The sequence below is a fragment of the Schistocerca gregaria genome, chromosome 5, assembly GCF_023897955.1.
Source record: "Schistocerca gregaria isolate iqSchGreg1 chromosome 5, iqSchGreg1.2, whole genome shotgun sequence".
Classification (NCBI taxonomy): Eukaryota; Metazoa; Arthropoda; class Insecta; order Orthoptera; family Acrididae; genus Schistocerca; species Schistocerca gregaria.
In genome coordinates this window covers 69,255,663-69,280,456 of record NC_064924.1, presented here as the reverse complement: position 1 = coordinate 69,280,456, position 24,794 = coordinate 69,255,663, and the positions used below count along the sequence as shown (strand labels likewise).

Below are 24,794 nucleotides of genomic sequence, written 5' to 3'. Positions count from 1 at the left end.
CATTTAAGAAATATCCTCTTCAGGTTAGGACCTATAAATATGCTTTAGGGAGAGAAATTCCTACTGTTGTCTGTTGGCACAATGATGACAGACAAAGATTCACCAGCCAACTTACAGATGGCATTGCCACTGAGTATGTCCAGAACCTCCCATAGAGTACCCCTAATAGTGAGTTCTGTGGGTAGTCCCATTGATTATGAGCTGGTATTAAGGAATGACCATAAGCAGACAGTACCAGTGCAGTGTTAATAACTTATTGTCATGTTAGTATTGTGTATGACTGTGACTTGTCTGGAACTTTTTATGTATGGGTTGTGTATCGAGCACTGGTTGCTTGCTATTGTTGTAGCTCGGTACTGAATGGCTTATGAGAGTTTCAGACCATGCTTATATTACTGATAACTATGTGGTGGCAGGTCAATGGTTGAATCTGTGTGTAGCATTGCTTGGGAACAAGCCACTGACATTAATAAAGTTAGTTTCATCTACAGTACAAAAATGAACATATTGTCTGTGATGTTTTATTTGTTATAAGGTTTACACTTACCTTTGTTAGATGGTGTTATTGTTACAACTCTAGTACTTTCACCTTCACCAACTGCAGTTGATGCTGTTACCCAAAACTGATATGTGGCACCTTCCTTTAGTTTATCCGTTTCATGGACTTCATTCTGAGGATTTAGAATTCGTTTGTGGGTTCCTTCCTAGAATATTAATTTTTTTCCATAGTTAAACAACAAGTGACACTAATCTCTTTCAAATTATAGACATCAATTAAGTGTTTATAATATTTCACTACCCAATAATTTGGATATTAATACTGAAAGTGAACACATAATGGAAAACTGGTGCTTCTTCTTTCTGGAAATAGTGAAATACAAGAAAAACAAATCACGTTATAATTATTTGATGCACAGCTCATCAGAAAAATTCAAATTTATAGGTGAAATACACTTTTAACTTGTATATAACCACTAAAGCAGTTACACAGAATGCAGAAAGCATAAGGATCCCATCCAGTCCAACTGTCTGTCCATTGTTGTAGGATATTAGTTGAGTTTATGTTCTTGGTCACTTGTCTCAGTATCTGTCATTCTGGTTCAGTTTACACCTTGTAATGTAACGGACTACTGAAGAGTGTGATACCACCCTTATAGTTGCATCTGCCCTTGCAGGGTCAGTGCTCCAATTTCATTTCTATGATTTTTTTATTTAATATTATTGTATGTAGTATTTAATTTTGCCCAAATCTTTTTTATTATATTATTCTATAATGTGAACTTTATTTGTTTATTTCTGGAGAATATGTTGGCACCAGTGTGAGCCAAAGACATTCGTGTGTGAAAGGTAGAGAGTCGGACATTGTTAAGGTGATTGTTGGAGTGAGTTAGTTGGACTGTTGTGGGGAGAGCATGGTTTTGTGAGGTGGACTGTTGATGGGAGTACGGAAGGAAGTCTGTCGTCTTATATAGAGAGTATCTATAAATAGTATGTGATATGAAGATGGAAATTATTGTGAAAAAGTTAAATTAATAAAAATGAAGAATCAATAGTAAAACAAAAAGCGAGTATCAGATTTCATTAGCACACAAAGACCCGGACCTAATATTAACAATGTTAGATGGATGGAATGCACCATGGCGAGAATCAAGACAATGAGGCCAAATTCAGCATCTAAAGGTAAGGTATTTTAATTAGTTTTAGTATTCTGTGATGTATCATTCTTTTGTCTAAATATTAAGCTTAACATCGTCTGTTGTAGATACAGAACACCCAAGCTGGTGGGGTGTCGTCAATTGATCATCATAATCTCAGGGTTTGAAATAGCATTTAAGTGAATTGAAAGTTTGTCGCTTGATATTTGATTTTCACCCTGGATGAAAGAGGGTACATTACACTTGGGGCCTCTTGTTCGGGATCCATTGCATTATTGGACTGATACTCGTTTTATGTTAACAGGTATGGACTAATAATGTATTAGAAAGAAGAGGAGAATGATCTAAATGAAAGGAAATATAATCTACTGACAAATGGAAGTAACAACCCAACAAGAATAAGAAAAGTAAATAATAACGGACGTGGGACCACGCGGAAAAACAAGATAAGTACACCTATTAAGTTATTTGTATTGTTGACATTTTGGGCGTTTTGTCAGAGCAAGAGTTTCTTAATTCGATTAAAAATGACCGTGACAGACGAGTTGGAACAAAATCAGCAGGGGGATAAAAAGTCTATCGAAAGTGTTCAAGCAAGTGCTAGTGCAGAAATGGCAGGTAAAAAATCGGAAGGAAAGGTTGAAGAATTAGATATGTCCACTATGTTGCAATTACTGTTAACACAGAATGCTGAACAATTCGATACTTTGAACAAATGGTTTAGTTGTTTGAATAAGCAATGTTCTGAACAATTTAGTTTCTTGAATAACGTAATTACAGAAAACGCAAAAAGTATGGAAAAGAAAGTGTCTGGTTTAGAAGAGAAGTTTTTAAAAGAAAATAGCCAATTGGCTAAGGAATTCCTTAATGAATGTTCAACTATCAGATCGGAAATGAAAGAGACGAAAACCAGTTTGGAGGAGCGAACAGATGAATTTGAAGATAGGGTAGACAATGTGGAAGATAAACTCAATAAAGTCAAATTAACAATCAAACGGGAAGTGGAAGAAACCGCAAAGTATTTTGAATTGTTTTCGAGTGAGAGAAAAATTAAAGATAGGGAAATGATTACCAGAATTGATTTACATACGAAAAATGTCGATGACAAATTGTCAATGTTGGAAAACAAGGTAACAGAAAAAGTGAAAATTACTGAACATAATGTAGATTCTTGTAACAATGTAATTAAAGACAATGAGCTTGAGGTAGTTTGACTACAGAAACAATTAAATGAAATTCGGGATAATTTAGCTATGAAATCGGTAGCGACTTCATTTAACGGATTTTGGCCAGGTACAAACGTGCGTAATTTTCTGGGAGACAGAAAATTACAGCCAGTTGATTTCATTATGAACTGTCGTGACAATTTTTTGTTTGAAATGAGTGACACTGTAAAGATCAAATCTGTTAAAAAATTCTTAGATGGAGAAGCATTGTCGTGGGCTAATCTAACCGCTAGTTCTGATTTAACCTATAGTCAATTCGAAAAAAGTTTTTTGAACAAATTTTTCTCAGCGTCTGTTCAGGCCAAAATCAAAAGCGATTTTCTTAATGGGGCTAATTATAAAGAATGTGATGGTACAATGAGGGAATTTTGTGAGAAACAGCTAAGAAAGTTGGCCCATTTAGACAGACCTTTTGATGGACTAACACAAATAGACGCTCTAAAAAGGAGGTTACCAAATAGTGTTCAGTGGGACTTGGTATATGGGCCAGATGATTCAGTTGAACAATTTTTGAATTACGCGGAGAAATTGGATCGTGCATTAGAAAGAAGCAAAAGATTTAATGGGCATCATTATGAACAAAATCATGGAGGGTGGAACCAAAAGTATTTGTTGTGATTAAGAATGATGCAGATGTAGTTATGAAGGAGGAGGGTAATAGTGTTAGAGAAAATAATCATTCAGTACAAGAGGATCAGGCTGCATTCACGTGGGTTAATACATCACCAGTAATTGAGGGGATAGACAGGGATGACATTAATATTGCGAATGAAGAGAAGGTAATTATTAACTTAGGAAACCAAGGACAAGAGTTCATTTGTAGATTGTGGGACAGCCTTAATGAGGCTAATAAACATAATATGTTTTGGATACAATTGTTATCCATCTGTGAGAAGGTATATCCTATTTGGTGGGAAAAAGCAAAAACAGGTATAAAATGTAAAGAATTGCCTATGATTACTGATAATAATAATGTGTCTAATTATGTTTGTGTTGAGAATCCTAGTTGGCTTCTGCACAATGTGCAGACTGAAAATAGTTTAGCTTATGTCAAACAAAATGAAGATCTGAATTTTAAAAGCGTAGAAGATGACTTGATGCATGAAGATGTTGGTGAGCAGGAGAGTGAAACTGTAGGAAGCCCATACATGCAAATTTGTATTAATGATTGGATAGGTTAGTGTTTGATTGATACTGGAAGCCCGATATCAGGAATCAGTGAAAAATTGAGGGATAGGATAAATAAAAACCACGAATTTGCAGAATTACCAGTAGTTGGGGTTAAAATTAGGGGAGCGACAGGAAGATTCAGTAAAACAGTAAACTGTCAAATTCTTTTGTCTTTCAAAGTTGGAGATGTGGTCTTTGATCAGGGTTGTCTTGTCATTCCAGACCTGAGTGCGGACATAATTCTAGGTATGGATTGGATAGTAAAAGTGGATATGGGATTTAATTGGACAAACAAAACTGTCAAATTTAGGGAACCAACAGATAAAAATAAGTTGTATACAGAGAGCTTCATTGAGAAGAATAGTAATAGTCATAATCAGATCAGGGGGTGGATTATTTAGATGATGGGAGATGCACTGATCCTTTTGAAAAACAGACTTCTATTGGTGACAAAGATTATCAAACCATAGTAGAAAATAAGATTGCTGAAGCAGAGAGTTTAACTAGGGAACAACAATCTGATCTCATGGAACTTTTATGGGAATATTCTGATGTATTTAGTGACAGACCAGCCAGAGTGAAAGGGTATGAATGTAAACTTGTACTCAAACCACATGATCCATTTTTCATTAAACCTTATGGGATTCCATTCAGCAGGAGGAAAGCTGTAGAGAGGGAGTTGGAAAAGATGCAGACTTGGGGGGTTATTCAGAGGTGTAATAGCGAATATAATAATCCTATCATAGCCATTTCCAAGAAGGATAATAGTGTAAGACTTGTCCTAGATTCTAGGTTCCTCAGTAAATTATTACGTAGGGAAACTGGTCATCCTGAAAACATTGATGAATTACTACACAAGTTTGAACATGTAAAGTTTATGTCTAGCCTCAATCTGACCTCTGGATTTCATCAAATACCATTAGCAAGGGAATCTCAGAAATACACACATTCTTATATAATGGAAAATGTTATACCTTTAGTGTAGTACCATTTGGGCTGAATGTATCTGTTGCAGAGTTTATCAGAGCTTTAGATTATGTGTTGGGAAAGGAATTGTTACATAAATTAACTATATATGTAGATGATATTTTGGTATCCAGTAAAAGTTGGGAAGAACAGATAGGGTTAGTTAAGGAAATTTGTGAGGAGTTTAGAAAAGGAGAAATGTCACTGAAGTTATCAAAATGTAAATTTGCAGTGAAACAATTAAACTTTTTGGGGCACATTATATCTGACAATGGAATTATGCCAGATGATGAGAAAATTGAAGCAATTGCATAGTTTCCACCACCTAGGAATAAGAAACAGCTAAAGTCATTTCTCGGACTGTGTGGATTCTATAGGAAGTATTGTGCTACTCAGGCTCTTAATGCACCTTGTTTAGGGAATTTGCTTAAAAAGAATACTATATGGGATTGGAATAAAGATTGTCAGATTGCTTTTGAAGAGATTAAACACCAGTTGGTAAATAGTAAAATCTTATGTAGGCCAGATTTTGGGTTGCCTTTCTGTATTATGACTGACAGTAGTAACTATGGTTTAGGGGCACACCTTTTCCAAGTGAGAAGTCAGAATGGGGTGGAGGAACATACATCTATTGCTTTTGCCAGCAGGACATTGCAGAAATAGGAGAGGCAGTACACCATTACAGAAAAGGAACTATTAGCTGTTCATTGGGCTTTCTCCAAATTTAAGAATTATTTATTGGGTCATGAGGTGATAGTCTTTTCAGATCATAAGGCACTATCCTACTTACAAGAATGTAAATTATACCATAGTAGAATCACGAGATGGGCACTTTCTCTTCAGCAGTTTAACTACACCATCAAATATATTAAAGGTGATGAAAATTGCATAGCAGATGCTCTTTCAAGGCATCCTTTGGGAGAATCTATTGGTGACAATGGTGATGAAGGAGGGAATGATTTTAAAATTATGTATTTAAAAGGGATAAATGAGGAGAAAGATGTCATGAAAATCTGCAGTGACATTAGACGGTTTTAGAATCATGATGAAGAGTGGAAACTGGTGAAAAGTTATATTGGAAAGAAGGGAAAAGAAAAAGTAGGGCAATATTACAAAGTTCATAGGGGAATATTATTTCGGAGGATGAAGGAAGATAGTGAGGTATGGAAGTTATGTTGGCCATATGAATTTGTCAAATTACTTGTAAAATATACCCATGAAAGTATGGTCATTGTGGGGCAGCAAAATGTATACAAAAGATTCAAGAAAACATTTTCGTTTACAATATGGCGAGGACTGTGAGGAAAATCTTCTCCACTTTTGACTTGTTTCAGAGAGTCAAGGTAACCAATCAAATGAGTAGAGGTCAGATGCAAAATATACTTCCGAAACAGCAGCTTGATGTTGTAGCAATTGACTTGTATGGGCGACTGCCAACCACTAGAGGAGGGTTTATGTATGTTTTTGTAGTGGTGGACTTATTTTCCAAATTTATTAAGTTGTACCCATTAAGGAATGCTACTAGCAAAAACATTATTTCATGTTTTACCTGTGACTATTTTAAATGTGTAGGTGTACCCAAGGCAATTCTTAGTGACAACTGATCACAGTTTACATCCAAAAGTTGGGAAACAATTATATATAGAGAGGAGATCAACCACATACTTATTTCAGCTTATCACCCATCCAGCAACCCAGCCGAAAGATACATGCGTGAAATTGGGAGATTATTTAGGACTTACTGTCATACTGACCACAACACTTGGATACATTACATTAGCAAACTTGAAGATGTGATGAATAGCTTACACCACAGTTCAACATGATTCTCTCCACATGAGATACTTTATGATAATAAGCCACCAAATCTTATTAGTGAATTGATTGAGTTTCCAGCATGTAACAGCTTGTCAAAAGAAGAAAGAGAGGAGATTGTAAGGAACAACATGAAAAAGCAAGGGGAAATTAGGAAAAGTAGAGATGATAAGAGAGGGGAAAATGTGCGAGTTTAATGTGAGAGATTTAGTCCTAGGGAAAACAGTAGAAAAGTCAAAATCATTGTGTGGGGAACTTAAGAAATTCTTTGATATTTATATAGGACCATTTGTGATATCTGAGAACCCACATCCAAATGCCTATAGGTTGATCTATCCTGAATCTAGAAAACTTTTTGGTCTACATAACATCACGGAGTTGAAGCATTATAAAAGTCCAAGCTGAGTTTACAGTGTCACAATTTTGAACACTTGGGACTCTGTCTTGATCTGTATCTTTGCTGTTTAATCTTGCATTTTGCTTTGTATATATTTATGGTTATTACAATGAATATCTTATGCTCTTTCCTTGCACGATGAGTGCAAAACTTAAATGTTTCTTTATACTCATGTGATTTGAAAATATAGATTTTTAATCTTAGTATCATTGTGTTAGTGTAAGTTGATGAGGCCATACTTCATCTGTTTGAATATGTCTATGTTGTGCTCAAAAGAGCTTATTCATTTAGACATTATGCTTAATACCTTTGTTATTGATATTTATTATACACAGTGTAAACTGTTTGTAACATTTTGTTACTGAAGATCCTTTATGAACCAGACTTTATGAGTAACTGACCAACACACTCTTATGCTAAGTATTTGTGTTGGGGAGAGAAGTTTTCATGTTTCTATTCTTGTTTATGCTTATGGAGTTTTAACTTTTGTATTATCATTTTTATTGCGTAACTTTGTCTGGTCCAATAACTATGGACTTTTAACGCAGTATTGGGCCATGTTGCTTCAAGACAGATCACTAGTCTTATCTTGTTTGAAAACATGTGCACTGTGCACATTAGTAGATACCTGGACAGGCATTTACTCTTGAACCAGTGAAACAATTATCATTTCTGTGAGAAACTTACCTGAAGTATAGTTTTAGAACACTTATATACGCTATACATTGTTTTTCTTGTTGAGGCATAACTCACAAAATATGAGTACTTAAGTATAATAATTTGTACCATTGCCTGTTGTGAGGCTTATCTACTATTACCTCAAGTATATATGGATTTAATAGGATACCATACCCTTTAGAAATGTACATTTTGATTTACTGATACCTAACATAAAAACACAATGATAGGACTGGAGAGAAATAACAGTAGATGAGATTTTTCAGTGGTAAAATTTTATTCGTGAATCCTTTTTATGTAATATTTAAATTTCTTTATGCCTTGCGTTATTACTTAGTCAAAATTCCGGAGGTGTGACGTTTGTTCTGTACCACTGAGACATCTCATTCGAAACTTACCTTGCCACTGACAATGTTGTGTCTGTAATACACAAACACTTAGGTAATTCTGTCAAGATTTGATTCTAAGATCTATGAAATAACTGTGAAAGCAGTCTATATATGATAAAACTGTCACTCTAAATGACATTAGAAATCTGGAATTAATCACTTACTGAAGATATACATTGAAACTGCAGATATCAAAATGCTGACTATTTCACTTACTTATGCACAAAGCTATGAAACTTTGGTTTTGTTGTGTGGTCAGCTCAGTAGGGGTTAATGAAATGGGGAGTAGACGTCATGTCTTATGACATAGGCAACTACACTAACCACAAATTTACTCTTGTGAAGTGACTTATATGCTACGATATGGATATGTGACTGCGAGAAGTTATGACCAGAGTAATCTGTCTTTACTACAAACTATGTGAGTTGAAGTATGAGGATGAAAAACTGCAATTCATCTTGAGTGAACCAGCGTTCATACTCTAATAGTGATGGTGATCCTGTTTTGCCACAGTTGTGGATACTATGTGGTTCCCATGGAGACACATAGACACCGTGCACCTTGGTTCTGGTTGGACTTCTGCATACTGTTTAGTCTTGTGTCCTGTGCAAATGGCCAAGATTGATTGAAGGCTGAGTATTGGTGGCAGAAGGTGGATGATTCTGCAATATAATTAACTAATCTACATGTTTTATGTGACAAAGGAACTGGGTATGGAGAGAGGACTACACACTGTACATAGATGTACACTTTACATGATTACACATTGCCTATGCCATGAGTAGAGGGAATTTTCATATATATATATGTATTAATATTTTCTTTGAATTTTAGGATTAGAAGTGTGTTTGCTATTTTATTATCTTATATTGAAAAACTGACCTGACCAAGCAATTGCTAGCTTCTGTTCTGATCAGTTGAGAAAACAACAACACTTTTATGTGGATGGAGCTCTGTATCTCCGCAGATTTATGTTTTACTGACTAACTCTGAAAGAAATTGATCTTGTATAGACACAGAATATGAGATAAGGGTAGGTTGGATGAGTGTCAGCATGGAGTGGATTAGAATTAGAGGATAAAGTACATGCAGGAACTGACAAACACAAAACTTTGTGTAGTATTTACATGTATTCACTTTATTACTATTTAATTTATATTTGTGAGAAAAGTATTTTCCCACTACATTTGACGGGGATTACAGATTCCCATTGCAATGCCACCTCTGAATTTGTACATTTGAATTATTTTATACATATGTACAAATGAAGCATGATACCACTGATGATGGCTGGGTTAACATGATCCCATTGCACTGCCATTTCTAAACTCTCACTTTTTAGCTATTTTACATTACATTATGGAAAACTTATTGATATGAGGACGCTGACATGCTTATTTAACTGAGATTGTTCAAATGATACTCTTTACATAAAAAAAATAGCCACATATTTCTCAGTAGATGTCTGAACTAAATTGAAAATAACCTTTTTAGCTGATGTAAAAACCAAGTCGATATAAGACCACATTTATCTCTTTTATGTCTTACTTTTAGTGTCTAAAATATTTGTACAAACATTATATAAATATGTAAGTCAACTCTGGTAATCAAACCCAGTATGGTAAGGAAGAGGCATCCGGGGTGAGACACCAATGTATTTATATGTGACTAATTAAGTGTTGTATGATTTCAGGAAAATTACCATGATATAATTTGACAGATGAGGCGATTAAGGGGACAAATTCAAGAGGAGGGTGTGGGGGTGTGTAATGTAACGGACTACTGAAGAGTGCGATACCACCCTTATAGTCGCATCTGCCCTTGCAGGGTCAGTGCTCCAATTTCATATCTATGATTTTTTAAATTTAATATTATTGTATGTAGTATTTAATTTTGCCCAAATCTTTTTTATTATATTATTCTATAATGTGAACTTTATTTGTTTATTTCTGGAGAATATGTTGGCACCAGTGTGAGCCAAATGAATTGAATTGAAAGTTTGTTGCTTGATATTTGATTTTCACCCTGGACGAAAGAGGGTACATTACAACCTCATTCTCTGGTCATGGACAGAGATTTTTGTTCTGTAGCTATGAAGTTTCTTTTTCATATGCATAACTGATTGGTAAATTAATTCACATGGTTTCATTAAAATTCCCAATGTTTTGAACAGACCTTTACAGTGAGCTTGTTATTATTGTTGTTTTTATTTTTATGCTCCTGTTTATTATTATTTTATATTTAAATTGCTGGAGGCAGTTGGGCAAGGTTGACTTAATCTATTTGTTTACTGTTCAAATGAACTTTGCACCAGCCACAATGTAGCCTCATTGTGAATGCTGTTCTCAGGGAAAAGATGAATAAGCTGCTCATCATAAGTAGCTAGAAATTGTCCTGACTGCTGTCAATGAGATTGAAAGCTGTGGCGAACAGACATTTTATGCTAATTTTTGAGACTTGTGTGCCAAAGATACCAAAGAGATCTCAAGCATTATCTTGTCTTGTGGATACTGTCTCCTCTGCAGGAAATAAATGAACTATCACCGAATACTCACTTAACTGTGACTGTCAGTGGTAGATCTAGTGCAGAGGACACGGAGAAAAGGGAGAACTTAGGATACTACACTCACACTCCTTAGCAACAGGTATTGAGGTGCTGTCTTCCACTGAAACTGAAATTGAGACAGTGTGACATGCTTCAAATGTTGGGAAACCTGCTATATCCTGTGTCAGGAGAAATCATGTGCAAAAGGGCAAGCATCTGTTAATTGTTGGCAGTTCAGACAAATGGCAAATTATTGTGCCTCTTAGGGACATGACACCTAGTTTGTAGCACTGTTGGAACAAACGGTGCTGATGTTCTAACGCTTTTGACAATAAGAAGCGATGTGCAGCTGGTCAGCAAGTCATTTCTGATAGGACAGTACAACTTCATCAAAAGAGTGAATATCTGAATAGTGAAGCCTACTGTTTGCTTTTGTTTTTAACTAAATCTTTTAAGGAACTTTTTAATTTTCAGATTGATTGAATCTGGAATACTATTAATGATTGGCTTCATAACGACAAATATGAAATTAGCACCATACATGAAAATAAATTTTTGAATTTCAGTAATAGGGTCACTTCTAACAATGGCAATGTAACTGACTACAATGTGAAGCATCAGTTTTATGATAGAGTGCTTAACAAAATGGACATTACTTTCACACAGGCTTAAGTACAATCTACCACCTTTACTTAATAAGGTGCCTGTGAGTTGTAGCCTTATTGTCGATCTTAAAGTTGGTTAGGAATCTCTTAAGCTGGATAAGGTCAATGAAGTCAAAACTGAATATGAATGCAACAACATAATAGATAAAGAACTTCCACTGCAATCTGATGTTTACTCTGCTGAACAGGGATTAGTAAGAAGTATTAATTGTAAGCTGAAAGAAAATGCTGCTTTAATTTACAAAAGTGATCAAGATAATATTGTTATCATTGCTTGTAAAAAAAAATAAATAAAAAAATAAAAAAAATAAAAAAAAAATAAAAAAGAAAGGTATACTGATGAAACTGTAAAGTTTTTTGAGGATAATAATATTGTTGAGGCTACAGTATATCCAACTGCGGATCTATAAAAAGATATTTGGCAAGTTTTGTCTAACACAAAGAGTTTGTTCACCAATTTTCAAAAAAAAACACGGCTTATGAAGAAGTATCTGAAGCTACCTGCACTCAAAAATCAGTTGAAGTTTCACAAACAGTGTCATCTGGTTCATCCTTTGGTGAATGGGATAGGTAGTGTCCATACACATTGGCTAGGCCTCTTCATTATAAAATTAAAGATTCGTTTGTGTTTGAACAAAACTTTTCTGTTACAAATAGTAAAGATTACAGTGCACAGCTAATACTAGTTTGGTCTCATTTGACATTGTCAGTCTCTATACCAATGTTCCTGAAGAGCTACAGCTCTCCTTGAGAGAAACTATACTACAACATAAAAAATGAGTAAAATAGAGACTTTTGAACTCATCAGTTTACTGAAATTTGCTCTTGAATATAAGTATTTCACATTCAAAGGAAAAGTGTATATTCAACCTTACTGTTTGGCTAGGAGGAGTTCACTTGGTGGCATTTTGGCTGTCTTCATCAACATACTTGGAAGAACAGTCTTCAATTGCAATTTGGAACTACATCAAAAAATTTGATTTTATGTTAGATACGTTGACAATATTATCATTGCTTTTGATGATAATGATGACAAGCTGGAGATTTTTTTCAATTCACTTAATAACTTTCATTAGAAAATCTGCATTATGAAAGAACTTCAAAAAAAAAAAAGGGGGAACTAAATTTTGTTGATTTAACAATTTCCGTAGAAAATGATTCTTTCAGTTTCACAATTTTCCATAAGCGAACTTATTCAGACAGTATTATCCCCACTGATTGGATGTGTCCAAAAGCTCATAAACTAGAACTTTCTCATTCCTCTATACACCGTCTTGTAAGTACTCCTGCCTTTATTGCCAACTAAATGAGTTTAATGTCACTGGATCAATCACAGTCAACAAGTGGTATGACCAGGGTATGGCAGATTACATCTTCAGAAAGAAAACCTCTCAAAAATGTTTGACATTGAGCAATGACTTTTTCTCACAATAAGAAATTCATATGCATTTCCTTCTATGAATTAATTGCCCATGCTATTACACTGATAAACAGGCAGAGCTTTGAGGACAAAATATAAAGAACTTGTTTTAGGAAAGAAAGGAGCAAACATACAAAACTCTACGTTTGCTGAACATCTACTGACCACCAATCACACTCCAAAAAATTTGGAAGACAGCTATTCTTCACAGAGATGTCAAAGGGTCCAGGATGGACCTTTGGGTACAATTAAATATCTATACACATCCAGAGCACAGAGATGGGAATTTACTAAATGACCAGCTGCAACTCAATGACTTTAAACCCATACTGTTTGCAAAAACATCTTCATATGACTGCTGGTAGCCTTTGCGAGTTGTTCATTTCAGTCAAATAAAGTTCCACAGTTTTTCTGCATACAGTTTTGTTCATTAGTTTATATAGTACTAAGATAGTGATGACACCCACTCTTGTTACATTTGTTACTATACAGAGACCTATGAATTTTTGCCCATTATTGTTTAATAGTGTTCTTCGTGCTTATGTACTGGCATTATTACTTTTATATGATGATGAACTGGAGGTCATATTAATCTGTTTACTGTCACTGTGCTTGTAATAATGTACTTTTGCACAGATATCATTATTTGTGATAATGTACTGATGGTCCTATAAAGGTTCTAATGTGTGCTAGTACATTTTATTTTGCATTTATTTTATACTCATTTAGTTGCATGATTTACTTCTGTAATTCTGTTATTAATTTCAATGTGCTTATAGTTATTGGCTGGTTATGCCACCAAGGATACACATTTATCAGAGCACACACTTTAGGATTTGTTTTCCTGGTATCCACACACTCCACTCTCCTTCAGTCAACACATTATGTGGAGATGTTACATCACTGTACTGGACTGTTTGCTAATTTGAAGTTTGTAAGTACTACTTTTCCTATGTTGGTATATATCATGCTGTTTGTGACATGCCTACATTTTTTGCAAGTAGTAGTTTCTGTATGACATGTAATATTGGTCCATGGAGCTTTGATTGTAATTTATGTTGTTGCACATATGTATGTTCCTAGTCCTTTTGAAAAAGATGGTTAAAATCCATTGAAACCATGGTCATGGTTGCAACCAGTTGGCTGTACTATTCACCTGCTATACTGAAAAGGGGTGGTAGTTATAATAATTATGTTATGGTCTATAATGGGATTGTTTGAAGAGGAGGCACTGTGATGGGCTAAATCTGAGTCACCATGTTACTAGGGATGACAATAGTCACTTAACTAAGTTTATTATACAACCTCAAGTACTAACCAACAGTAAATGATTAAGGTTTTAGTAATAATGTCTAGGTATGCGTGTGTTTGATGTTACAGTGACACTCAGCAAAGCAGAAAATTGTTGCTTTCTGTTATTGATGGAAGCTGAGAAGCTGGCTACAAGGAGAGCCTATGATAGCCATTCGAAAAAGTCAAAGCTATTGTTAAAAGGGGGTAAAAAGTTTCACTTCTTTGCCTGTACATGAATGGTTCCCTTTTTTTCCACCGGAATGCGAAAGTTGGTATAGCTGTGAATTATTGATACTAAATGGGAACGTATTTGTATTTTTGGTAGTGAATCAGGTCTGAAAGAAGATTCTGGTATGTAATGGGTGAGTCATAAGAGTCTTCTGGTCAGACAAGACCACAGACAAAATGTCTGGCCTGTGGGAGACTTTTAGTTTTCTGGTTAACATAGTCTGGATCAGGGGAAACTCATAGTGTAATTATGAAAGATTAAAGTAACCACTTGTATTAAATAGTTGACTGGATGATGGAATTCTTTCCACAGAAAGTTACGAGTTGAAAATATCTAATTTCTTGAAGTTATGGAATCACTGAACAACTGGGAGTCACTATTTTTAGTCATTTTGGTATCTAACTGAAATTGAGTCTTCCAGGATATTTGATTTGAAGGCTAGTGGGAGAAGTTATTTGGGAGGAGCCACTGTCTGAAGAGGGAAAACTTAAATAAACATATGTGCGGATGGATATGTGTGTGTATGCGTCTGCGAGTGTACACCTGTCCTTTTTTTTCCCCTAAGGGAAGTCTTTCCGCTCCCGGGATTGGAATGACTCCTTACCCTCTCCCTTAAAACCCACATCCTTTCGTCTTTCCCTCTCCTTCCTGAAGAAGCAACCATCAGTTGCGAAAGCTAGCAATTCTGTGTGTGTGTTTGTGTGTTTTGTTAATGTGCCTGTCTGCCGGCGCTTTCCCGCTTGGTAAGTCTTGGAATCTTTGTTTTTAATATATTTTTCCCATGTGGAAGTTTCTTTCTATTTTATTTACATCATCATTAAAATAAACATATGTAGCGGACAGGGATGAAGCAGCAATGGTGAGTGGGGACGTATCATCAAAAAACTGAATGTAGTGGGAACAAACTGACTTCATGTAAAAGAGTAGTCATGGGAAGTTATATCTCTGACTGCTGATCAGTGTAGATCTTTCTTGTCCAGCTGTGTGTATTTGTGTATCCAACAAGTGAATGAGCACCCCAAAAATTTGTAAAGATTTTCTACATTAACAAACTGGTGAAACAAGAACTCTTGATAGAAGCTGTTGAGAGGTGAATGCTAAGAATTTCATCACAAAAGAAAAGGCATAAGTATTCATGTGATTGCACACATATTATTCTGAAGTAAGAAACACAACACTCAAACAGTGACATATTATGTTAGTTGAAATTTAATTGAGCCTAAAGCTGACAGCCAAACTTTCAAAGACACTGCAGAATGTTAAATATAAAAATTTATCATAAAAGTGAAGTAATTGTAGACAAATGAGTCAGCAATTCTAGTTGAATGTATGGAAAGGGAAATTTTGTACCTGACCTCTCTAATACACATATTAAGTGTACAGTAATTATAGAGGCTTGTTACACTAGGTAGCTGAATGTGTATGGAACACACATGAGAGCTTTTGTTGTATTAGATAACTCCCCATGCCAGTCAATGAATAGTAGCTGTAGCAGAATGACTCCCACAGATGAGTCTACTAAAATATTAAATCAACTACTAAAGCAGTAGCAACAATATCCCAGAATTTGAAGCACTGCTAAAACGTAGTGCAGCTCAAATAATGGTTGGCAGAGAAATCTGGCCAGAACATAAAATTGATAGCATTGAAACTTTTGTGGCAAGTCTATGTTTATTTTGAAAGAACAGGTTAATGGGAAATTGAGATGGTGTATTACTTTCAACAGACAAGAAAATCAAATCTATAAAGATAAAAACTGAAGCTGCATGTGCGACTGTTTTAGCAAGACTCAGTATCAAGGGCAAGCATAAATTTATAACTGGGTCCTTTTATTGACCACCAGGCTCGCACCTAGACGAAACCAAAAACTTGAGATAAATCATTCTCCTCCCCCCCCCCCCTCCACGGGTGTGACAAGAACACCCTATGAAATAATACTATAATGCTTTATCCAAAAACTACTTAGAACAGATAGTTCAAAAGCCCACTCATGATGGAAACATATAAGATCTAATGGCAACAAACATACTTGATCTCTTACAGTATGTCCACATTTTTCCTTTTAGCAGTGAACATCACTGGTATTGGCTGTAGCAATAAAGTACAAAGGGCAATGAAACAAGTAGAAAGCTGTCAGGGTGCGTATAAGTTTTCGCAAGTGAAATTCTCTGATATTTTTCTGATTTCCAGACAAGCTTTAGCATTTTCCCTTGACACATTTTGAGATCTCAAGGATAAGTTAAGATGTAAGTTGACATTCTGCCTCTGCAGCTATGGTGTAAGAAACACTAGTGCAAAAGAAGAAATATCTAATAAAAAACTTGCAAGCTGATGGCATTTCCTGATGTGGGCTGAAGTCTTAAATACTAACATCAACATCTTTTGTAATGTACTGCTTGAGATGGAGAAAGCAAGTCAAATGGTATGTGTGTTTCATTAAGACTACTGATGTTATTTTATTTCAGTAAAATGAAACACATTTGGTGACTTAAAATACCTTCACTTATTTCAGAAATAACCTCACAAAGAAGTAGCCTCCTGAAAGAAGTGTATAAAGCGGAGAAGAATTGTGTAAACTAACAGTGTAGATGACTGCCAATAAAATGTTGGTTCTACTATGATTGTTGTTGTCGGTTATTATCCATTCTGTTATATCTATTATTTTACAGGTATTATGTGATTTTTCTTTCGAGAAATATACGAGGACACAGCGTACAAGCTGCCAGTGACTAACACAATTTTCTTCTTCTTATCACCCATACTTCCTAACATGTAAACTACTTTTGAAGTGCCACAATGCACTTGAACAAATAAAACATCTATAAAGCACCACACTGTACTATGTATTTGTGGTGAAACAGTCACTATTCTTGAAATCCATCACTCATGGCCTCTAGCCTGTTGAGGAGCACTGCATCCTGGGTCCACGAATAAACCATGAAAATCCGCAGCATTACGCTGCACACAAACAGACCAGGCTAGTGGGCAGATCGGTGAGACTAGATCCAACGAGCAGGGTCTGCACATTAGTGGGAACCAGATGGCTTCAAATCGACCGGTCTGACCCATTACAGATGCCCACAGAAATGGTCTGTAGTTTTGGCTTGTTGTGGAAATCCACTTGTGTGGCTAGCTATTCACAAGCCACAGATAGCATCATGTCGATGAAATGAGACCACAGTGATCAATCCATGTAACAGATAACTTGTTCGAATACTCTGAGAATCAATAATAATGAGGATAGGTAGCAACTCACAATAAAGATGATTGCTGAGCTGCAGACAGGCACGTAGAAAAGACAATCACACTTTCACAACCAAATTTTCAGACATAGCTCTACTCAGAAAATGATAGCACATGTACATTCACACAATCACTCAGACAACTCATGCACACATGACCACCATATCCAGAGACTGCGTTTACAGTCTCTGAGAATCAGATTCAAACAAACCACTTCTCATGCCTCCCTGCCTCTCATCAGCCGCCGCTAGGCTAGTGGCAGAACTGAATGCAAGCTGAGGGGAGTGGTAGGAAGGGGAGAAGCAGTAGTAATGAAAGAGTACAGAAGCAGCCAGTGATGATGCGTGACACCTCAGTAAACAAACCATTTCATCTACTGAGACAAAAATAAGATTTTTCCAGGTTTTTTTTCCAAATTTCCCAGCTATTTCCCTAACACATTTGAAATTCCGTTATTCCCTGATTTCCAGAACCTGTGGCAACCCTGGCTGTATATATTCAGTAAACTGCATAAGGCACTAGGAGCAACTCAATGAGGAAGTTGAAACCTTTAGCTCTGGCAGGACCATGTAGTGGAACTGTGAGTCAGTTCTAGAAAAGTAGTTACTAACCACTATCTTGGTATGTACCTAGTACGACAATTCATGATGGGAGGGATCCTCCATTGCATGTGGCCACTATAAAGGAACTTTTAAACAAACAGAAATCTTTGTATAACAGCTGTAAAACAAAGCAAACGCCTGTAGGTGGAGAAATGTTGAATGAAATGTGTTTGGGTATCAAAAAGGCAATGCATGAAGCAAACACAAGAGGCTGATTACAAAGCACCCATGTATCCTGTCTTGGATAATAAATAAATACATGAAAAAAATAGTATATGAATTACCAATGTGGCTGGAATACATAAACATAGCATCACTCAACTAAGTTCAGAAACCTTTAGAAAGGTAGATAAACAAGTGGAATGATCACTTACAGAAAGATGTGGATAATAACTAGAGAAATACCAGCATGATTTTATGGAATTAAACACTAACCAATGTTGGATGAAATATGTGAGAAACAATATACATACCTGAAGAGTTATTCAGCAATTTTTGATAGTTCACAATGAATATTTGTTTTCTGTATGGCTAGCTCACACAAAAAAGTAATCTATCCCTATAATTTGCAACTTACTGTCTCTTTCGGTGATCGGCCTCTCTCCTGACATTAATTTTTTAGTAACTGTCTGTTGCTAGTACAGACATCCACTGTAATTTAAACTGGTCTCTTAATACAGCTTTTAGTTACCATGTACAGCAAATAAATAAATAAAAAAATAAATAAGTAAAAAACTGGATAAATTAGTCTATGTTTACAGACTAAAGACTTTAAAAAGCAACATGCAAATATGGTTGTCTTACGGCAAAACATGGTCCTATCGACTGTGAACATCTGCCAATGTCACTAATGTTGGAGCAGATTGTTACTCTGCATTCTGTCTTATTTCTTAAACAATCAGCTAATGAATGTTATTTACTTTTGATTCACATCATGCATTCATGCAGAATGAAATATGATTTACACCTTAAAGTTATAGATAAAAGAGATTTTCTAGTAATGGCACAATTATTTTCACATTTACACTGATATTTTTACTCATATCAGAGACATCTTCATGTCAGTTACTAACATAAAATTTGGTAGCTTTTTATGCAAAATTATTGCAATTTTCATTCTACGCAATAAATGATGAATTTTTATTCAAATTACTTTTATAAAGTTTTTACTGTACTCCACAGATATCTTTGTTTTTAATTTCCTACCTCTTTGCCATCTTCTATAATCCCCATGTAAAATGTGTAACCAGTAAGTTTTCCATTGCGTCGCTGTGGAGGCAACCATGAGACAAGGATCTTATTTGATGAGCTCACCACTGCTTTAATATCAGCTGGTGCAGATGGAACTGCCAGTAAAACAAACACATTTCTCCTCAGCATTCAAAAATTGTATAATTTTCATGAAACACATGTAAACCTTTTGATAAGGTGGCAATAAAAGTTATTTTAATGCAAAAATGCCAAATGAAGGTATGTTAATTTGGTTTATTACTACAGAAAAAAAACACTCAAAAGTGCTATGTGAATTTAATGGTGGGAGTGTTTTAATGTTATTAATACACATTAAATCATAGGTTGTCCATGACTGTAACTTCTAGGTTGAGGATATATTAATTAATAACATTCTGTCTTCAGTCACAATATTTTTATTTTCTAGTTACTGTCCAACACATTTCAGAGCTACAGCTTCATTTTCAATGAACATATAGATATAATGAATGTCACATCTACTTCAGTCTTTCATCTAGCATTAACAGGATGTCTGATTGTTAGATCTAATGAGTAAACTATCTCAGGTGAGAAATGCTAGAGATTACATAATTAGACATGATTGTCTTAGGGAATGTGACTAAACATAAGTTTTTTTCCAGATTTATTTGACTTCAGTACAGTAGTCACGCCATAGTCGCAGTAAATTACAGAAAGTTTATGGCAACTATTGCTTGACTACTGAACTAAAGTCAAATATTCTTGAAAAAAAAAAAAAAAAACTGCATAGTGAGGTTTAATTTAAAATGATAAATTCACAGTATTGTTTCTCATGACCAAAGGTGTTGTGGTCAGATGTTTTTCATATTCCAGGTTCTCATAATGAACAGCAGACTTATTTAATACTTGTTACATTTGATAATGGTGACTGAACTTCACCAAAATTAGTCATGTAAACTTCCTGTAATTTACTATCACTATGGCTTTGTTACTGTACTGAAGTCAAATAAATGTGGGGAAAAAACGCTAGGGAAATGAGAGAAATAAATTACTGTAACATATTCCACACAAGATTATTGACATGCTTAATAACATACAGAAAAACTCTTGTTAAGTCTGTAAAGTCTTTACATTACTTTAGTTAAGCATACAAATTATGTAACTAAGTGACACTGAATAAGTGAATATGATGGGAGGGAGGGAACCAGGGTGAAGAGGGGGGGAGGGAGGGAGGGAGGGAGGGAAGGGGTGAAGGAGGGAGGGAAGGAGACGGTGGAGAGGGAGAAGGGGGGGATAGATGAGAAAGATAGAGAGAGGGAGAGGGAGGGGGAGAGAGAGAGAGAGAGAGAGAGAGTGAGAGAGAGAGGGAGAGAGGGGGGGGGGGGGCGAGATACCAGCACAGATGGATTAAGATTGAAATAATAGGGTGTATTTAAATTTGATACAGGGATAAGGAAATTGTGTACGTTGCTTCTTGTGATGCTGTTGTATTACGAAACACTCATTACTGAATGCGTAAGGAAATCTGTTGTATTTACTATCTGTCTGATTGTTTAACATCTACGCAGGCTTGGAAGTCGATTTGTGTATTTCAAGTGCTTGTAGTATATTGAGCCCCACCCATGAACCATGAACCTTGCCATTGGTGGGGAGGCTTGCGTGCCTCAGCGATACAGATGGCCGTACCATAGGTGCAACCACAACGGAGGGGTATCTGTTGAGAGGCCAGACAAACGTGTGGTTCCTGAAGAGGGGCAGCAGCCTTTTCAGTAGTTGCAGGGGCAACAGTCTGGATGATTGACTGATCTGGCCTTGTAACATTAACCAAAACGGCCTTGCTGTGCTGGTACTGCGAACGGCTGAAAGCAATGGGAAACTACAGCCGTAATTTTTCCCGAGGGCATGCAGCTTTACTGTATGATGGCGTCCTCTTGGGTAAAATATTCCGGAGGTAAAATAGTCCCCCATTCGAATCTCCGGGCGGGGACTACTCAAGAGAACGTCGTTATCAGGAGAAAGAAAACTGGGGTTCTACAGATAGAAGCTTGGAATGTCAGATCCCTTAATCGGGCAGGTAGGTTAGAAAATTTAAAAAGGGAAATGGATAGGTTAAACTTAGATATAGTGGGAATTAGTGAAGTTCGGTGGCAGGAGGAACAAGACTTTTGGTCAGGTGAATACAGGATTATAAATACAAAATCAAATAGGGGTAATGCAGGAGTAGGTTTAATAATGAATAGGAAAATAGGAATGCGAGTAAGCTACTACAAACAGCATAGTGAATGCATTATTGTGGCCAAGATAGACACAAAGCCCATGCGTACTACAGTAGTACAAGTTTATGTGCCAACTAGCTCTGCAGATGATGAAGAAATTGAGGAAATGTATGATGAGATAAAAGAAATTATTCAGGTAGTGAAGGGAGACGAAAATTTAATAGTCATGGGTGACTGGAATTCGTCAGTAGGAAAAGGGAGAGAAGGAAACATAGTGGGTGAATAGGGATTGGGGAAGAGAAATAAAAGAGGAAGCCACCTGGTAGAATTTTGCACAGAGCATAACTTAATCATAGCTAATACTTGGTTCAAGAATCATAAAAGAAGGTTGTATACATGGAAGAATCCTGGAGATACTAAAAGGTATCAGATAGTTATATAATGGTAAGGCAGAGATTTAGGAATCAGGTTTTAAATTGTAAGACATTTCCAGGTGCAGATGTGGACTCTGACCACAATCTATTGGTTATGAACTGTAGATTAAAACTGAAGAAACTACAAAAAAAGAAATACAGTAGAAGAAGAATGGGTAGCTCTGAGGGATGAAGTAGTGAAGGCAGCAGAGGATTAAGTAGGTAAAAAGACGAGGTCTAGTAAAAATCCTTGGGTAACAGAAGAAATATTCAATTTAATTGATGAAAGGAGAAAATATAAAAATGCAGTAAATGAAGCTGGCAAAAAGGAATACAAATGTCTCAAAAATGAGATCAACAGGAAGTGTGAAATGGCTAAGCAGGGATGGCTAGAGGACAAATGTAAGGATGTAGAGGATTATCTCACTAGGGGTAAGATAGATACTGCCTACAGGAAAATTAAAGAGACCGTTGGAGAAAACAGAGCCACTTGTATGAATATCAAGAGCTAAGATGGAAACCCAGTTCTAAGAAAAGAAGAGAAGGCGGAAAGGTGGAAGGAGTATATAGAGGGTTTATACAAGGGCGATGTACTTGAGGACAATATTATGGAAATGGAAGAGAATGTAGATGAAGACAAAATGGGAGATAAGATACTGCGTGAAGAGTTAGACAGAGCAATGAAAGACCTGAGTCAAAACAAGGCCCTGGAGTAGACAACATTCCATTAGAACTACTGACGGCCTTGGGAGAGCCAGTCCTGACAAAACTCTACCATCTGGTGAGCAAGATGTATGAGACAGGCAAAATATCCTCAGACTACAAGAAGAATATAATAATTCCAATCCCAAAGAAAGCAGGTGTTGACAGCTGTGAAAATTACCAAACTGTCAGTTTAATAAGTCACGGCTGCAAAATACTAACGCGAATTCTGAACAGACGAATGGAAAAACTGGTAGAAGCGCACCTTGGGGAAGATCAGTTTGGATTCCGCAGAAATGTTGGAACACGCGAGGCAATACTAACCTTATGACTTATCTTAGAAGAAAGATTAAGAATAGGCAAACTACGTTTCTAGCATTTGTAGACTTAGAGAAAGCTTTTGACAATGTTAACTGGAATACTGTCTTTCAAATTCTGAAGGTGGCAGGGGTGAAATACAGGGAGCGTAAGGCTATTTACAATTTGTACAGAAACCAGATGGCAGTTATAAGAGTCGAGGGGCATGAAAGGGAAGCAGTGGTTGGGAAGGGAGTGAGGCAAGTTTGTATCCTACCCCCGATGTTATTCAATCTGTATATTGAGCAAGCAGTAAAGGAAACAAAAGAAAAATTCGGAGAAGGTATTAAAATTCATGGAGAAGAAATAAAAACTTTGAGGTTCACCGATGACATTGTAATTCTGTCAGAGACAGCAAAGGACTTGGAAGAGCAGTTGAACGGAATGGACAGTGTCTTGAAAGGAGGATGTAAGATGAACATCAACAAAAGCAAAATGAGGATAATGGAATGTAGTCAAATTAAATCGGGTGATGCTGAGGGAATTAGATTAGGAAATGAGACACTTAAAGTAGTAAAGGAGTTTTGCTATTTAGGAAGTAAAATAACTGATGATGGTTGAAGTAGAGAGGATATAAAATGTAGACTGGCAATGGCAAGGAAAGCGTTTCTGAAGAAGAGAAATTTGTTAACATCGAATATAGATTTATGTATCAGGAAGTCGTTTCTGAAAGTATTTGTTTGGAGTGTAGCCATGTATGGAAGTGAAACATGGATGATAAATAGTTTGGACAAGAAGAGAATAGAAGCTTTCGAAATGTGGTGCTACAGAAGAATGCTGAAGATTAGATGGGTAGATCACATAACTAATGAGGAGGTATTGAATAGAATTGGGGAGAAGAGGAGTTTGTGGCACAACTTGACAAAAAGAAGGGACCAGTTGGTAGGACATGTTTTGAGGCATCAAGGGATCACAAATTTAGCATTGGAGGGCAGCATGGAGGGTAAAAACGATAGAGGGAGACCAAGAGATGAATACACTAAGCAGATTTGGAAGGATGTAGGTTGCAGTAAGTACTGGGACATGAAGAAGCTTGCACAGGAGAGAGTAGCATGGAGAGCTGCATCAAACCAGTCTCAGGACTGCAAACCACAATAACAACAAGTAAATTGAGTTTGTGCTTGAAGGTTGTTACGACAGTTTGTGAAATATTTACTCTTGTTTAAAAGGCTGTCTAATGAGGGCAGTGGTCCAATAAGAACTTCTACATGCTGCTGGCTGAATACACTGTGCCATGACTGATACTAATTTTTCTTTCATGTATGTACAGGGTATATCATAACTAATGGCATAAACACAAACAGTTGAAAATACACAATACTAAAAGCAAATGAGTCTCAGTAGGCATAGACTGCAAATGAACTGCTTGCCAAGTAATTGCAACTTTGTGGTTGGCAGCCACTGCCGACATGATTCTGTGTAAACATGGCATGCTTGTCCATGTGATCTTTGTTTACTTTTTCAACATGTGGATTTGTAAACTGAATGGACACACAGGCAGAATGCCACTCATGTCAGATGTTTGCAAAGTGTCAGTTGTGCTGTAAATGATTTTGGTAACATGGAATATAAGCATTTTGGGGAGTACACAGATATGCATTTC

The 24,794-nt window shown here is 36.2% G+C and overlaps 1 protein-coding gene across 1 annotated transcript in view; it reads right to left on the bottom strand.

Annotated features, from left to right (window-relative positions):
* Positions 1–24,794, bottom strand: part of LOC126273226 (Down syndrome cell adhesion molecule-like protein Dscam2) — a 376,826-nt gene that overhangs the window by 84,506 nt on the left and 267,526 nt on the right. Inside the window, exons 23-24 of the mRNA XM_049976769.1 lie at positions 19,501–19,640; positions 548–704 (exon numbers count right to left, since the gene is read on the bottom strand). Of these exons, the coding sequence (XP_049832726.1) occupies positions 548–704; positions 19,501–19,640 (297 nt within the window). The remainder of the gene's footprint in view (positions 1–547; positions 705–19,500; positions 19,641–24,794) is intronic.